Source organism: Akebia trifoliata, unplaced genomic scaffold (genome assembly GCF_017979445.1).
Source record: "Akebia trifoliata isolate Shusen 1 unplaced genomic scaffold, ASM1797944v1 Contig01302, whole genome shotgun sequence".
NCBI lineage: Eukaryota > Viridiplantae > Streptophyta > Magnoliopsida > Ranunculales > Lardizabalaceae > Akebia > Akebia trifoliata.
In genome coordinates this window covers 21,114-38,927 of record NW_028237659.1, presented here as the reverse complement: position 1 = coordinate 38,927, position 17,814 = coordinate 21,114, and the positions used below count along the sequence as shown (strand labels likewise).

The 17,814-nt window shown below is 36.9% G+C and overlaps 1 protein-coding gene across 6 annotated transcripts in view; it reads right to left on the bottom strand.

The window, feature by feature from the left end:
• The window catches only part of BGAL9 (beta galactosidase 9), a 69,206-nt gene extending 51,819 nt beyond the window's left edge, over positions 1–17,387 (bottom strand). For 2 of the 6 annotated variants that reach the window (XR_015175253.1, XM_086431519.1), the window contains exons 1-7: positions 17,241–17,387; positions 17,009–17,121; positions 16,093–16,159; positions 13,573–13,665; positions 13,184–13,327; positions 12,695–12,783; positions 10,516–10,621 (exon numbers count right to left, since the gene is read on the bottom strand). Coding sequence is in view for 5 of the 6 variants with exons in the window: in XM_086431519.1 (XP_086287645.1) it covers positions 10,516–10,621; positions 12,695–12,783; positions 13,184–13,327; positions 13,573–13,665; positions 16,093–16,159; positions 17,009–17,121; positions 17,241–17,336 (708 nt within the window). In the remaining variant the exon portion in view is untranslated. Of the gene's footprint in view, positions 1–10,515; positions 10,622–12,694; positions 12,784–13,183; positions 13,328–13,572; positions 13,666–16,092; positions 16,172–17,008; positions 17,122–17,240 lie in introns of those variants that run through there. The other 4 variants (XM_086431517.1, XM_086431514.1, XM_086431516.1 and 1 more) reach the window with 4 other exon arrangements.
• Between the last annotated feature and the right edge of the window lie 427 nt (positions 17,388–17,814).

Here is a 17,814-nt window from a genome sequence, read left to right as displayed (position 1 = left end):
ATTAATGTTCCTGAGAGTGAGCTCATCTCAACCATTGTCATTCTATCATCAATGTAACATCTATTGGAATCTCGATTTATTTTGGATCACCCAAAAGTAACCCTTGATTAGACCATAGACAACAAATTTGTGGGTCTTTTTAATGTTGGATCAGATTAATTATTATTTGTGTTATATGCCCATATAATGTGCCATGATCTCTACAGATATATTTGTGATGTGTTTGCTTTCATCTTAATTTCGATGTGATGGGTTTTATATTATTTTCTTGATCAATATTCATTTGATATCCATATGTGATGACATAATCTGGCCCATGGGCCCATGTGTTTGAAAAAGGCCCCGGGCACACCCCACCCTGTTTTGCACACACCACATGCACGTTTACTGTTTTGCACACTTACACGTCCTATATAGCCAACGTGGCACTAGTGCGTGGCCCGATCTCTTCGGAGATGCGACGTCATTCATGAAAACCACAACTCCAGTCACGTACCTTAGGGTATATCAAACTGGGGCATCAATACCTTCTAATCAGGTGATTCTGATAGATGTATTGATGCACCCAGGCTGGAGCGACCTGAGCCTTTTACCTATTGTGAACCACACAGTCACATGTCCCGATTGCCAACGTAGTACTAGTACGTGGTCGGTCCCCTCGTGGGATGCCAAACCATTTATGAAAGCTACAACTCTTGACTCGTACCCGTAGGTATAAAAGATAATCTAAGTATATCAATTGCACTTCTTGGTCAAAACCAGTGCCTAAGCAAGATCTTGCCCCGCTGTACCCTACTGTACGAGGGGGATAGACTACGTCTATTCTAGACGAGAGGTATTTAAGTGGGCCCTTGCTCAGCATTGTGCGCCACCTCTCAACTGGAGATCAAACTGGCTGTTTTTGGCTTCAGAGAAGTGAATTGAGGTTTTAGATTATCACCTATACGGTATATCAAACCAAGTCACCACGTATCGAAAGGTATATAGGTGTGCTTGGGCAAGGGTGGCCAGATAAAAATGCATTGCACGTAGTAAGCTTAGAGTCTAGAAACCTTCCCTGTAGGTCACGACTCGAACTTATCGTGGGTGTCCCCGGGTTGTTTATTGAATGGAACCTTTGGATTGATGAATATATGTGAATGATGTGAATGATGAGATCAAAGTGTATGATTGTCTTCAAGGATCAAAAATTTGTTTTGAAAATTAAAATAGGTGCACCGACCCAATAAAGAATCCATTCTTTTACAATAATGACCCAGTCCATCCCGATCCAATAATCATGGTGGGTTGGACCATTTAAATTGAAATAAAAATCAAATTTTCAAAGAAGAAAAATGGTTTACGAAGGGAAAGTGTTTTCTAGAAAAAGTGTTTTCCAAAATAAGTGTTTTCCAGAAAAAGTGTTATTCTCTAGAAAATAATGTTTTCCAGAAGAACAAGATTTTTTAAGAGAAAATGCTTTCCAAATAACAAACTATTTTTCAGAGAAAAAATATTTTTCAGAAGAAAATATTTTCCAAAAGAAAAGAAAATGAAAGAAAAATGATTTACAAAAGATCTATTTTTGCATGAAAATTTTTTGAAATATGTTTTTTACCAAAAATCTATTTTTTGCATGGACCTTGTAAAATTATCAAAATATGTTTTTCTAAAAAGAAAATGATTGCAAAAAATAATCAGAATTGTGAAAATTGTTATTTAGTAAAAACATTATTTTCAAGAGTGCAATAAAATTATTTTCCTTCTGAATAATCATTGAATGGATGAATTGTTTAATGGATTGGTACACAAAATTCAATAAAATCTCAGGGTTCATTTAAAATGTTATCGAGGGGGTGACACTGAAATTGGTTAAATTCACCTTCAAAGAGGTTTAAGGGTTATCATTGTACCTAAGCTCAATCGTCCACCGTCTAGCTAGGGTTACTAGTCCAGTCAGTTGGAACGAACGTCAACGCCAAATCAATCCTTTAGAATTTCTCAACATCGCCCAGTTATTCCCTGAAGATCATAGTACTTTAGTCTTGTCGGTTATAAGCAATGTCTCAGTCCTCAGTCCTAATCAAGCCCGTTGTGGGTAGTTGTATTGAGTTTTCATGAGTTACTTGAGTTAGCTCGAGTCCAATTTTTCAATGTCATATTTTCTTTAGATCGAGTCTACTCTTTTTCTGTCGAGTCGAGTTAGTTTGTCGAGTCATAGAGGTGTCTGTCGCCCCTTTTGAATTTGATTGGCTACAGGAAATATTTGAATATCTCGAGCGCATTAACGAATTAACTACTAATCTGGCTTCAAGGATAGATTTCTTTCTTGAGAAAGAAGATAAGAGTCAGGCTCAACGTTTAATCAAGAAAACAAAGGTTATTGACCTCGGAACAAAAAATATTTCCTAAAGAGATTTAAATAGAAACCCTCCTATCCCTAAAGGAACACGAGGGGATAATGAATTTACTCAGAAATTTCAAAAGACTTGTTCGTGTGATCTGATGAGGATGTGTTAGGTGCAAGCTTGTGTCTTGTTCAACACGGAATAGATACTCGCTTGATGAGATGAAAATATCGATAGAGATGTTATAAAATGTTTCAGTGCTATCCTCACTACATCTTGAGTTGCAAATCACATATTATCAGTCGATATGGGGGTACCATTTGAACTGATCCCTGATAATGGCTCGTACTTCAAAGCTTAGGTCATTATTCTGTGTACAAAGTTCAAGATCCGGCATCACAGATCATCCATCTACCATCCTCAAATTAATGGAACAGTTGAAGCAAGCAGCTAATATGAGTCTCAAAATAATTATCAGGAAAATATGTCAATCACACCAGGATTGGTCAGAGAAGTTACCATTCACACTAGGGACATATCTACTTCAATACAGTCTTCCACTGGAGTCACCCCCTATTTTCTAGTATATGATATGAAAGCAATCTTACCAGTAGAAATGGAAATCCCATATCTCAAGGTCTTCAAAGAAAGTCAATTGTTAGAAATAGATTGGGTTCGCCAACGGTATGAAGAATTAAACTTGATTGAAGAAGAACAACTTAGAGTTTTGTACCACGTGCAAACTTATCAGAGAAAAGTCACCCGCACGAAGGTCAAAGTTCACCACTTACAAGTTAAGGATTTAACCATCAGATTTCAAAGAGAATTGAGTACTTATTTTTTACCCTAGAGGGAAGTTCAAACCTAATTGGGGAGGTCCATACATCATCAAGGAAATATTACCAGGAAAAGCTGTCAGGCTTCAAGATCATGATGGAATCGAGTTGCCAGAACCAACCAACCTTGACCAAATCAAACGGTACTACATTTAACGAGGTCATTTTTGGCCGAATCAATTTTCCTATTACCTAATTCTTTATCTCCTTTCTCAACCCCTTTGCAACCTGTTCAAAAAGAGAAAAATTGTGCCTTTTATTTCTTAGCCTGATCACCTAACCTAGGGGAGGGAAAAATTTCAAACTACGTTTTGGTCTGATCCCAAAATTCTGGGGTACGTAGGCAACCTGAGAAGTTACTTCAGGCCCGACCACATCAAAATAAAAAAAAATATAGTTCCCACACAATAAAAAAAATCAAGAAAAAAATTCAAAAGAAAAGAAAAATATCTTCAAAATGGGGAAGAAAATTTAAAGAAAAAGAAATAATTTAAAAGGAAATGCCACACAAAGGGCATTTGGGTTTTTGAGCCTCAAAATTCCTTTCTTTTTATACTCAGTCCTAAGCTTACCTATAAAAGTCCTCCTAAGTACCGTGCGAAAAGTCAAAGAAGATAGCAAAGCATGATCAAACAGCAACTCCAGAAGTTCCGAGAAGAAGAAAAAGATAAAAAAATGATGAAGCCTGCTAAGTTGAAAACCCGAAAAGGGCGACTTAGGCAAAAATTAATGCTAGCTCGCAAGGTTGAAAATCTAAAAGGACAACTCTGGCAACAATCAGAGCAAAGAAAAAAAGAGAAGAGCTCGCTAGATCGAAAACCTGAAAAAGCGATCTAGGCAAAAGTTAGAGCAAGCTCGCTAGATTGAAAACCTGAAAAGGCGATCTAGGCAAAAATTAGAGCAACAAAGAAAAACAGAAGAAAATCCCAAGCTGAGAGCAGTCCGAGCTGAAACATCAGAAGTCCGAATAACCAAGTTCAATACTTAGCTTAAACCAGGCATAGACTCAGAAGCCACAAGTATCTTGTCTATGATCAATCTGAAAATGTTTACTTCCCCAAGTGAACCAAGGGAGATAAGGGTGAATTCTATGATGAGTCTCGAAAGGAAATAATTTTGTACTCTTGAGCCTGACTCAAAACCTTCAATAAAATTAATCAAAATTAAAAGTTGAATCTTTATTGCGCTTGTGGTAATCAATTATTTCAAACCTTCATACAAGGGGCATTTTCTTTCTTCTTTTCTCCCTTACACTTAGGGCATTTTTTTTATTTGTTGCACGATGTGTTCAATTATTTTCAAGGCCATGTTCATTGTCAAACTAGGGGCATTTTGTTTTTGAGCAATGTTAATCCTAAAAAAATAATAGGAACCCCAAACTTAAGGTTACTCTCTTGATAACAGTTTTTTGAAAAACTTTTGAGGTTCAAAAGAAATAAAACTCAGGTTTTAAATTCATAAAACTTTTTGAATAAATCCTTGAGGTTCAAACAAAAGCATTTTTTATTTCACATAGGAGATATGACATTCTTTCGTTTTCCAGATTCTTTTCCAGATCCAATCATTCTTAGATTCGATCATTTCTCTTCCTGATTCATTCCAATCAGTCTTCTCAAAATTCATTCATTCTTTCTCAAAATTCCTTCATTCCTCTGCCAGTTTTGCTCAGTTACCGCCAAGGGTTATCTTGGATTTTGCTCAGTTGCCGCCAAGGGTTATCTTGGATTTTGCTCAGTTGCCGCCAAGGGTTAACTTGGATTTTGCTCAGTTTTCGCCAAGGGTTATCTTGGATTTTGCTCAGTTGCCGCCAAGGGTTATCTTGGATTTTCCTCAGATGCCGCCAAGGTTTAACTTGGATTTTGCTCAGTTTTCGCCAAGGGTTATCTTGGATTTTGCTCAGTTTCTACCAAGGGTTATCTTGAATTATGCTCAGTTACCGCCGAAGGTTTTCTCGGAACTATGCTCAGTTACCGCCGAGGGTTTTCTCGGAACTATGCTCAGATGCCGCCGAGGGTTTTCTCGGAACTATGCTCAGTTACCGCCGAGGGTTTTCTCGGAACTATGCTCAGATGCCGCCGAGGGTTTTCTCGGAACTATGCTCAGATGCCGCCGAGGGTTTTCTCGGAATTATGCTCAGATGCCGCCAAGGGTTTTCTCGGAACTATGCTCAGTTGCCGCCGAGGGTTTTCTCGGCACTATGCTCAGTTACCGCCGAGGGTTTTCTCGGAACTATGCTCAGATGCCGCCGAGGGTTTTCTCGGAACTATGCTCAGTTACCACCGAGGATTTTCTCAGAACTATGCTCAGATGCCGCCGAGGGTTTTCTCAAAACTATGCTCAGATGCCGCCGAGGGTTTTGCCGAGGGTTTTCTCGGAACTATGCTCAGATACCGCCGAGGGTTTTCTCGGAACTATGCTCAGTTACCGCCGAGGGTTTTCTCGAAACTATGCTCAGATGCCGCTGAGGGTTTTCTCGGAATTATGCTCAGATGCTGCCGAGGGTTTTCTCGGAACTATGCTCAGATGCCGCCGAGGGTTTTCTCGGAACTATGCTCAGTTACCGCCGAGGGTTTTCTCGGAACTATGCTCAGATGCCGCCGAGGGTTTTCTCGAAACTATGCTCAGTTACCGCCGAGGGTTTTCTCGGAACTATGCTCAGATGCCGTCGAGGGTTTTCTCGGAACTATGCTCAGATGCCGCCGAGGGTTTTCTCGGAACTATGCTCAGTTACCACCGAGGGTATTCTCGGAATTATGCTCAGTTACCGCCGAGGGTTTTCTCGGAATTTTGCTCAGTTTATGCTCAGTTTATATTCAAATTATGCTAAAATTATACTCAGATTTTTACTCAGTTTCACACAGTGCACACACTTGCACATTTGCACTTTTTAGTCAGGGAGAATTCTTTAAAATTCAAGGATCTGACACTGTCAGTGAGAGTTTGTGCTCAAGGACCTGACAACCTTTTAATTCGGGGAGAGCTTTACCCTCAAGGATCCGAACACCCTGACGAATTGCTAAATCAGGCTACAAAATGAAATGTCACTAGCTTTGGCATTCAGATATCGCACTATCTACCAAAATAGATTTGCTATCTAGTTTGCTTCAACCCTCTGCCAAAGAGGGGCATCTGTAGACACCCCATTTTTGCATCCGCCTGATTAATCAACTCGTCAACCCGATCGCAATGATTCCCAATGATGGATGTGTATTCCATTGCTTTATTTTGTTACCAGATGTGTTTCAGAAATCCGGATGAGGTATCTCGAACTGACAAAACCTTAGAAATCACACTACGCTAGGAAAATACGATCCCAGAAACATAGAAATCATCATCTTGCAAACAAAAAGAAGCTTTACGATAAAAATCATAAAAAATTGACCAAATTACCAAGATACCCCTAACCTCAAAACAACCCTAGAGCCTACGTTACGCTTAGAAAAACTCTTTCAAACACATAAAACAACAAATCGAAATCAAATAAATCATTTCACCAATTTTAACAGAATTCGACAAAATTACGAAAATGCCCCTCATAAAGTTCATGACCATTTCACACAAAAAATTTCATAAATGACACAAACCAATATTTTCATTGAATTCCTTACGAAAAACCGATTCTAAAACATCCTAGAACATTAAAAACCGACTTAAAATGTGAAAAGTCATCTCCGGGGGTAAAACGGTAATTTCACAATTTTCATAATTAAAATTTTCGAAATTAATAAATAAAACATTAAATAATTAAAGTGAAACATTAATGAAATTAATTTAAAATTTTGAATTGAAGAAATCGATCAATCGGGCTTTCAAGTAAAATTGTTGAGGGTTCGTGAGATATTTCTTTAAAGACCCCTCCATTTGGGGGTCCAAAGAATTAAAGATATAATAGAGGGGGGTTCTCCAAAAATTAAAAGTAAATCAGGAAAATAACGGAACAGTCAGATCGAGCTGCCAGTCTTCAACTTTCTTCTCCTTAACCTCTATGCTTGCTTCCTTTTCGGGCCATTCCATCATTGGGAGTCTTAATTGACTGAAAGCGCCCTCGATCCACGGGGTGCGCGGATCCGCTTTTGACCCTTGAGGTTTGGGAGTCGCCACCTAGTTGTTAAGGTCTAGGAACCAAACTGACTCTAAAAAAGGCAAACTAATCTACGAAAGAGAAAAAGAGTCCGGGGATCACGTTACGGGGTTGGAAGGTGTTAGGCACCAACCCCGCCCGGCCAAAGCCGGTCTCTACTAACTTCCCAAATAAATCACATTGCTAAAAACCTAGATAAAAATAAAAATAAAATTTTTTATACTTTTCCGATAGCAAGGATTTTGTTCCCTCAGATATGACAAAAACAGCTCTTTGTACCGTACTCTCTTGCTTCTTTTGTCTCCGGATTTGATTTCGGATCTCCGAGGTAAGGTATCTCCTTATTTTTGGATTTGAACTCTTCAAGTTTGTTGTGGATTTTGGGATGTTTTTGGAAGACTTTTAGGTGTTTTCTAGGCTAAAATTGAAGGAGGGATGTTAGGTAAGGAGTTGGGGCTCCAAAACTAGGGTTTATGAGATGCTATGGGGACTTCTAGACCTACTTCTCTTAGGGTTTATGATTTTATACGAAAATAGGGTGTGAGCACCTCTATTTATAAATTTTTTTAGGGGTTGATTTGGATAGAGTTAGTATTTAATTAGAGTTCTTTTAATTAGAGTTGTGTTTTAGTTAGACTTATTTTTGGTAGAATTGTGTTTTAATTAGAATTGTTTTAGGTAGAATTGTTTTTAAGTTAGAACTCTATTTGATTGAGTTATTATTTAATTAGAACTCTATTATGACTTTTGGTCTTATTTGATTGACTTTTAATGTTTTGACTTTAGTCTTAATTGATTGACTTTTAATATCTTGACTTTAGTCTTGCTTAATTGACTTTAATTTTGACTTTAGTCTCACTTGATTGACTTTAATACCTTGACCTCAGGCTTGATTTACTTTTAATTTTTGGAGAACCCCCCTCTATTATATCTTTAATTCTTTGGACCCCCAAATGGAGGGGTCCTTAAAGAAATATCTCACGAACCCTCAATTTCTTCAATTCAAAATTTTAAATTAATTTCATTAATGTTTCACTTTAATTATTTAATGTTTTATTTATTAATTTCGAAATTTTTAATTATGAAAATTGTGAAATTACCGTTTTACCCCCGGAGATGACTTTTCACGTTTTAAGTCGGTTTTTAATGTTCTAGGATGTTTTAGAATCGGTTTTTCGTAAGGAATTCAATGAAAATATTGGTTTGTGTCATTTATGAAATTTTTTGTGTGAAATGGTCATGAACTTTATGAGGGGCATTTTCGTAATTTTGTCGAATTCTGTTAAAATTGGTGAAATGATTTATTTGATTCCGATTTGTTGTTTTATGTGTTTGAGAGAGTTTTCCTAAGCGTAACGTAGGCTCTAGGGTTGTTTTGAGGTTAGGGGTATCTTGGTAATTTGGTCAATTTTTCATGATTTTTTATCGTAAAGCTTCTTTTTGTTTGCAAGATGATGATTTCTATGTTTCTGGGATCGTATTTTCCTAGCGTAGCGTGGTTTCTAAGGTTTTGTCAGTTCGAGATACCTCATCCGGATTTCTAAAACAAATCTGGTAACAAAATAAAGCAATGGAATACACATCCATCATTGGGAATCATTGCGATCGGGTTGACGAGTTGATTAATCAGGCGGATGCAAAAATGGGGTGTCTACACATACTAGCAAAGCTTCTTGCTTGTTTGGCAAACACATCTTCTTCCAACTCACTATATGGTACTTCTTTCTAGTCATGCGATGAAAAAATCTCGTATTACTATCACCTCCCTAAGCCATTTCAGCCTTGATTTTTTTTTTTCTAGAAAACTTCATTCATGTCTGCCACTTTCTGAAGTTGAGTTCATAGATCTTCTCTCTTCACCCTCTTTGTTTTATCCAACTACTTTGATTCCTCTTTTTTATCCAGGTTGTCAATCTCTCCCATGAGCACCTTTAAATTTGCATCCACTGACCCAAAACAGTCTTTATTCCACCTCTTCAACTTTTCTTTTAGGGACTTCAGTTTATTTCAAAAAAACAACCCCAGGTCTCCCATCAGAAGGGCACTCATTCCAATCAACTCCTTGAAGTACGGATGCAACAACCATATGTTCTCAAATCGGCATGGAATAGGGTGACTTCTAGCCTCTCTTGCCTTCAAACAAATGGGACAGTGATCCAAAGCAGAGTTTGGGACAAATTCTGGATGATACATCTAAACCTTTTCTTTCAATTAAGAGAAACTAGAAAATAGTCCAATTTGTTAAGAACATGACCTTCTTGCTGATTTGACCATCTGAAGTCCCCCCCCCCCCCAATGGAATATCTGACAGACCATTCCTATCCACAAACTCTCCAACATTCTCATCTGAGTCGTTAACATCGAGCCACCCAACTTCTCAAAAGAGAAACAAATGACATTAAAAGCCCCACCAGTACACCAGGGCCTACTTCACCTCACACTAATATCATCCAACTCTTCCCAAAACTGAGGCCAATTGCAATGACAATAAGTACCATACACCCCAGTGAACACCAACTGAAAATCCTCACCCACAAACTTGTAAAGAATTGAAATCGAAAACGCATCAATCATATCTTCTTCCACTACCAGATGTTTCTTATTCCACAGAACAATAATTCCCCCGGTTGTTCCTATTGATGGAAGATAAATCCAGCCCTTGTCACGGATATCCCACAAATCTCTAATAATACTCTTTTCAACCAGATTCAGCTTGTATTCCTACAGAACAACCAAATGAGGAGCCTCGGTCTGCAGCAACGCATTCATTGTTGCTCTCTTCAAACTCTCATTCAGGCCACGAACATTCCAGGAGAGAATTTTACATGCATCATTAACCACACAACCCTCCTAGAGTAGGTTGATTGCAAGGGAAATTCTTCAACATCTCTTTGTAGCTCTTGGACTTCTTTTGCCCAACTCATTTTCTTTTTACTCGATTTACTGGACGAAAGAGTCCATACCTTGTATAGAATGTTGTAATACAATTTTAATTAGTGAATTGGCACTCTTGAGCCTAGGGACGTAGTCTCCGATTTAGACAATCAACCTCAAAAAAAGTGTTTTCCCTCTCTTATTGTTTGTGGTAGATCGTAAGTGGATAAGAATTCTACCAAAAATAAAAATTATGAGGGAATCTCAGTTATCCCAAAATTTCCCCCACAAAGTATAATATATTTTTTTGCTAAGCCACACAAATTATAATATGCCAATACACAGTTGTGTTTTACCCACAATTAAATCTAATGTATGGTTTGAGCATTAATATTACCATATAATAGTTCTGAAAGCTCCCTCCACGTTGGAAAAAGCGAGCTACAGCAAATGCAATGTCTTCAACAGGTCTATGAGGCACTCTTCCACCCCAAGATGTATACCTTCAAATAATCAAAACTTATAACCATTAACGAATGCATGTGACTATTTTAACAATATACAAGCAGACAAGTAGGCATGAGAAAATAGTAGCAGCTTAAAAACAAAAGTAGAACCACTCTCGATATCATTTGAGAACTGAGATAAAAAAATCTTATGATTAGTACATGTATTCAAAACAAATATCAGTTGAGAATTGAATGAAATATCTTATGATTTCTAGATGAAGTACTAAAGAAATCTCAAGTGACCTAATCAAATATTATATTAAGAAAAGAAAACTAGCATTTATTAGACCATGTGTCATTTGAGATTAAAGATAAAATTAGTATGTATTTTATGTCATAATTGAAGCAAAACATACATATAATTGCAACAAATTTTTACTATTGCACTCAACAACAAAACCATTCAGCTTTTCCAGTGAACTGCATGGAGATGATCCTTTTTTGTGTGTTTTTGATAATTTGATCCCACATCTGTGGAATTACCACTACACCGAGGTGGCACCTTCAGATGAGGATCCTCACCAAGGATGGAACCAAGATTTTCTTGTTGGGGGGGCAAACCATAGTTAATGGTAAGGTTGAAGAGCTTGATGATGATTGATTTTGGGGAGAAAACTCAAAGGCTTTTTAGTTAGAGGTTGAAGGAAAGGGAATTTTGGTCATTTCTCATAGTATATTAACGAAGACCCAAGTCAAGGGGCAATGTCATCGATTAAAAAACATAGGCTGTCTCAAAATTATCCACCAAAACGCCTACATGCCCCATCGATCTTGGTCTTATCCAACAAAGAAGTGTAAATGACATCAATCGATCTCTTCCCCAAATCAGTCATCTTCAACCTATTGGATAAAAAATAAAAAAAACTCTAGTTTACAACCTTAACTTTAATCTACTTTAATCATTAAATCTAAAGAACAAGATAGGATTTTTTTTTTTTTTTTATCGATAACAATATAGGATTTTTGAAGTAGAAGATGATGAGAATTTTCATAGAAAATTTCAAAGTTTTATATGAAGGATTAAGAGAATGATCAAAACGATGTATTGAAGATGTAGTTAAATAAATTAAAATTAATTTTTTAACGGGGTTGAAGATGACTAATTTAAGGAAGAAAGAACTAAGGTTTTTTTTGTTACAAGTTGGAAATGAGGGTATTTAGATCATTTTTTTTAGTCTAGAAAAGAAGAAAAAGATCAAAGGGGGCGTGTCATCAGTTTGAAAAAAAAAAAGATGGGGGTATCTCAAATATTCACCAAAGTGTAATGCATGCCCCCTTGTATTTGGTATTAATTTGGGATACCCTTGAATTTTAAATTAATGGCATGCCCCCTTTACACTAAGAAGAAATGAATAAAGATTAGTTAGATATCTATACATCATATTATTGTAATGCATTCTAATCATACACATTCATAAAGCATGCACACACAATGCCCATGTTTTAATAATGGATGTATCGGCAATGGACTTCCATTATGGTGATTCCCCTCCAGATGCTTTGCCACCAAAGAACTCCTATAACCTCTACTACGACAATAGACCCCGACAACTTCTACTTGAACATAATAGATATCTTAGCAGTAGGTGAAAGTTGGGCTTGATGTAATCATGGTATCTATCAATGTGTGAAGAGGAAGAACAGAGGACCTGCATATGGATTTTTTTTAAGTAAAAATATCATGCAAAAATAATCAATAAATTACTTCCAAAATTTAGTTGGTGTGAACTAATATTTAACTCATTTCACAAACTTCTTATGTATTAAGCCCATTGACGACAAAGAACCTCTGCTCTGCCAAGAGTAAGGGGTAAAAATACAGCAAACACGTTTGTGAGATAACAAGCCCTATTCCAACAGTGGATGGAATCCCCCCTCTAAGACTTTTACAATAAACTCATCCTCAGAGAGCATTTACCACACGCTGAATATCTCTAGTATTGGAGCAAATATGAATTACAATACTATCAGCTCAAGTCAATGAGCCATCTTAGCATAAGATACATTAATAATAAACATTTAAGACAACTGCAGTAAACCACATTACGCCGTAGGGCATCATCATACCATCCATTCCAATCCTCTGTCCAAAGTGCTGGTTTCTTATACGAATTTGGCCTGAAACCATCACAATAAAATCCATTGCACGCATCTATCTGTGAGCAAAAACAAAAAAGAATAACACTTGAGTTTCAAAACATGGTTATTTACTGCATAACATAAACTGAAAACCCATGAAAATCAATGCAAGGAGCCATGGTTCAAAGTTTTGTTCCACTTCAGCAGAACATCTCAGTTTTGGTCGAAACCAGAACGAAACATTGAATGTTCCGGAAATGTTTCAGTCAAGAACACCTTGGTTTTTCTCCTGACCGAAACATTGTCTCAAGACGAGGTTTTAAACCTTCCATGGAACCTCCATTTATGTTGCTCTTTATTAATAATGAAGCAGTTCCTACCTGTTAAATGATAATAATAATAATAATAATAATAATAATAATAATCGTGATGATGATGTAACACTTCCAGCACAACAATTTAAAACAAAGACATTACAATATTTTCTGGAGCATCGGTCTGTTTACACATAACCCAGGGAACACCAGCACCAAGCCCAAGTGCCATTCTTGCAGCCCATTGAACATAATCCTTCCCTCTCTTACCATATGAGCTCTCAACATTTCCATATTCATTTTCAATCTGTTAAAATTGGTCCAAGTTATTTAAATACAAAGATAGAGCAGGAAGTAAAGTGGGTGATTCATAATTCCAAATGAAAATAAGGCAAACTATAGCATCAAACATAAGCTTAGTCGACAACTCTCCGAGCTTAATTTATTGCTTCAATTAAAATGTATATTAGGCCAATAATAGAAACACAGAAAATATCAGAGCTAATAAGTGTATTTCAAGTTTATACAGGACTTCAGAAATGATTTTACAACCTGCAACATTATGATGGGACCACCTTGCCAAGAAAAAAGCATTTCCTGTTGCATCAGATCTACCATCTTTTTAACAAATCTCTGCATCTCCTCCTGGGAAGAAGTGAATATATCTCATAACATAATCAGAGAAACCAGGAAAAGAAAATTGAATTTAACCAATTGTAATCAACTCAATATTAAGAGAAACATTGGCTAACAAATGTGCTGTCGCTACTTAACATCACAACAAGACACCACCCGGCAAGGTATTATCACTTGTGCCATCTCAAGACTTGCTTTCCTTAGAAAAAGAATATGTACAAGAAAAGTTCCAAACTGTAGAAACAAAAATGCCAAAATGCCCCCTTTTCATGTAAAATACAAAACAAATGAGAAGAAACTAAATTGAACAATTCAATTTTGGAAATACAAATATAAGTTAGTTGATGAGGACATGATGTGTTCATCATTTTAGAGTTTATCAGATGAGGAGCACACACCCAATCCTAATGGATGGTAGACATTTACATGGCCTAGAGTTTGAGTTGAAGAACCCGCATTCATGATTTCTACATATTTTGAAGAAATCCCATTATGGAGATGCATTGTGCACTGCTTTTGGAGTTTTTGGAGCTTCATGGGCCCCTTCCAATGGACTATTAGTTAGGTTTTAGGTTGTTTTAGGCTACTCTTCTATGTTATTCGTTGTTAGGCTTGTTGGGTTTAATTATTTGAGGGTAGTTTCGGTATTTGCTTCCTTACGTTTTAGGGCTTCTCAGACCATATTTAAAATGATGTTTTGTTAGTTTTATGATTATTACTTCTCTTCTGAAAGCTTCCAGTGATTAGATGATGGTGTGAAACCAGTCAAGCTTCTTGCTATGATTCCAAGGTGTGATCTTTGCTCTATTCATCTCTTCTTCTTCTTCTCTATCTTCTTTTTTTTCTCTATTTTCTGTTTCTCTTAAACATCATAACCTGCTGCCATTAGAAATACAACACTTTTGTGCTGGTCGTACCCACCCTTACCATCCAAAATCCTTTTGTTTATGTCCTAGCTCCTAGCACAACTTTGCTTCCCCTCTATACCTGGACCAAACCCTTTGTGGCCCTCAAACTCTAATCCTACCACCCCAAACCCCTAGTCAATCCCTACCCTACACTTCATACACCAGCCTAACCCCATTGGGTTCCCCAAAGCACCAGCTGAACTCCCTTTTGGGGCACTACACCAAACCGAACCTGTTTAGGTTGCTTGCAAACATCCAAAACCCCAAACCAGCCCTGCAAACCTATTTGCACCTTTTTCCAACCATTTTCTACCCACTGCCTAGCCCAACCAAACCCTACAGCAGCCTCAATACTGCTCCCCCTCTGTACAGCCCTAAACTGCCGCCCATCCAACTCTATGCCCAATTGCAAAACCACCCTATATCCCTTTGATCATCAAAAACCTTATCCCTGGACCTAACCAAACCCTCTTTGGTCCCCACACCCTATCTAAAACCTAATCTCAACCTATCCTCAGTTAAATCCACCTAGCACAACTTTCCTAAACCTACCCAAACCCTTTTAGACTTTACGTCATCATTATTACATGAATTTGTGAACTTGAAAGTTGCTGGAAATTATTTGAATATCCTTATTTGTGCACACATGTTAATTTCTCTCTCACGTCATCATAATTTAGATACCCACGTGTCTCGAAATCCTTGAAGGATTAATATAAGCTACTTAGACTAGATTTGAAGCAAAACCTAGTATAAGTCCAATCTTCCATTGCCATCCCTCCACATCATATTTGATAGATTCATCATAGTGGGATTGTGGTTGTCTTGGACTTTAACATAATAATCAATTGGATTTTCTATTGTATCATGGATGAATAAGTGTTAGTTTATGTTTTTTACTATTGCTTTAGCAATTAATCTTAATCTCAGACTCGCCATTTAGTTTAGGCACCATGTCATGCATCATTAGCAATTCCAACAAAAGGGTTCCAGATATTCACGACAGCACATGCAACATTATCGTCCTCAAAACATTGTCCCAAAGATTTGAGGTCAGCTAAACAGATCTTGCTCCTCCATTCCTCTCTCTCCAAAGCCATGTCTTCTACTATTGAACGAGTGTTCAAAATTGCTTTCAACATCTCCATCCACATTATGTTCAGTCTCCCCCTTGCTCTTTCGGAACCGTAAACTTGAATAATTCTTATAACTGGGGTTGTAATCAGTAAATGCACCATATATACATTTATTGGATATACATTCCCATAAACACAATATATTGAACGGTGCATCATTAAGGCTTATCAGCTTCACTTGCTTTCCTTGGAACAAGTATGTATAAAAGTGAAGTTCCAAACTGAAGTAAAAAAATTATGTCATTTCCATGTAAAAACAAATGATAAGAATACATAGTGAACAGTTCTATTTTAGACATACAAAATATATATTAATAATTAGTACAAGGAAAGGATTCCAGATACTTATGGCACATGCAAGTTGAATACACATGCCCATAAACATGTCATACTTTGAATGGTGCATTGTCGGTTCGGAATTCTATTCCAGGGATATCACGCAGCCACACAGGGAAACCCCTGCAAAATTACCTAGCAAAATAAGACAAAGATCTCACCAAATTATAATGTAAATCAGTACAGTAGCATGGAATTTCCAGAGAACAATGTAAATGTCAATGAATATCTTTTTTGCCAAAGTTTCAATATAACAATAGGGGGACGTAGATGCAGTTAACAACCGTTGTTGCCATGGTTAACATGGTGAGAGAAATAAATGCGGCGAGGAAGAAGAAGTTGTGGTGTATTTGCACAGAGAAACATTACATAACATGCGAACACACCACCATTTGTATCAAACTTATCCAAGCCAATGTTAAGGGTGGCAGATATTTACACCAGCTGCCAACCTGACGCAGCCCTTCTTCATCCAGGCTTGGAACCAGCAATGTAGTTTAAAAGTGAAGGAGTAGGAGGTCAATCTAGAATTATGTACATCCACGGTGTGACCCAACTTCCACATAATGGATGCCGACTCCCGAGGAAACTTCGTGTTCAAATAGTATACTACATAAGTGGAATTTATATGAGCTTGTGTCAAAACAATTATTATATTCAAATGTAAATAATTATTAGAAGACAAGTGGCTTTCAAATCAGAAAATGATGAACTCAGCTAATGAACGCATTTGGGAAAACGCAGGAGTAGCTCCAAATCCAATAGGCAATAAACTAAAAGAAAATTGACTCTCACAGTTTGCGCATGTTCAAATTACATCCCTAATGAAAAGAAAAACTCAAGTCAAAGGTCCTAAAGAGTGAGATAAATATATATAAGACGTTCAACAAGAACAAGTAGGTGGAAAATTTCACAAAAACAAATGGAAAGGACAGAGATACCTGAACTTATCAAAAAAATAAAAAGGGATACCCGAAATTCCACTCTGCACACACATAAGGGCCTATTCGTAGATGAAAATAAAGTCCACTCAGCCCAACCAGCTTCACAAACTTGACAATATCATATCTTCCTTCAAAATTATACTGCGCATAAAGCACCAAAAGTATGGGTAATATTTTAGAAGAAACAAATAAATCTTATTCTAAACAACTTTGCACAATTACCACCCAATACCATGCTAAATCAAAATAAGTTACTAAACCTGTCCCCTAATTGGCTCATGTCCATTCCAAAATGCATAACTTTGGATTACATCTGCCCCACCTTCCTTGATCTTGGCAATCAGATCAGGCCACATCTGACATCATTTTAAACATATAATGACCCAATGAGCAGTGCATGGATCCAAACAAATACGTAATAGACATTGGAGCATGTAAATGATAACATACACTCTAGAAGACAAAAGCATAAAATTTGAGCAAGGGAAATGCTAAATCCATAGAAGCATGTTCATAAAAATAAAGATTGCATTTTGAAGGGCATTTTCACTATTTAAAATTGATTGATTAACTAAAATAAAATTCAAAATAATATAATTCCCTTCCAAATTGATTATTTCTGGATATAATATAAGTATGCTTCTTTGTAAGTATATACCTTCTATTTCACTAGAGGAACACAAAACCGATCGAATAAAATTAAATATCATGAGAGAAAAATCAAAGAAAAAAAATACAAATTAGATCTAGAATAATTGTCAAGTCTCTTTCTGAGAACTTGGCAGGAATTTATATTAATAAAAGAGTAAAAAGACAAAAATGCCCTTACACATA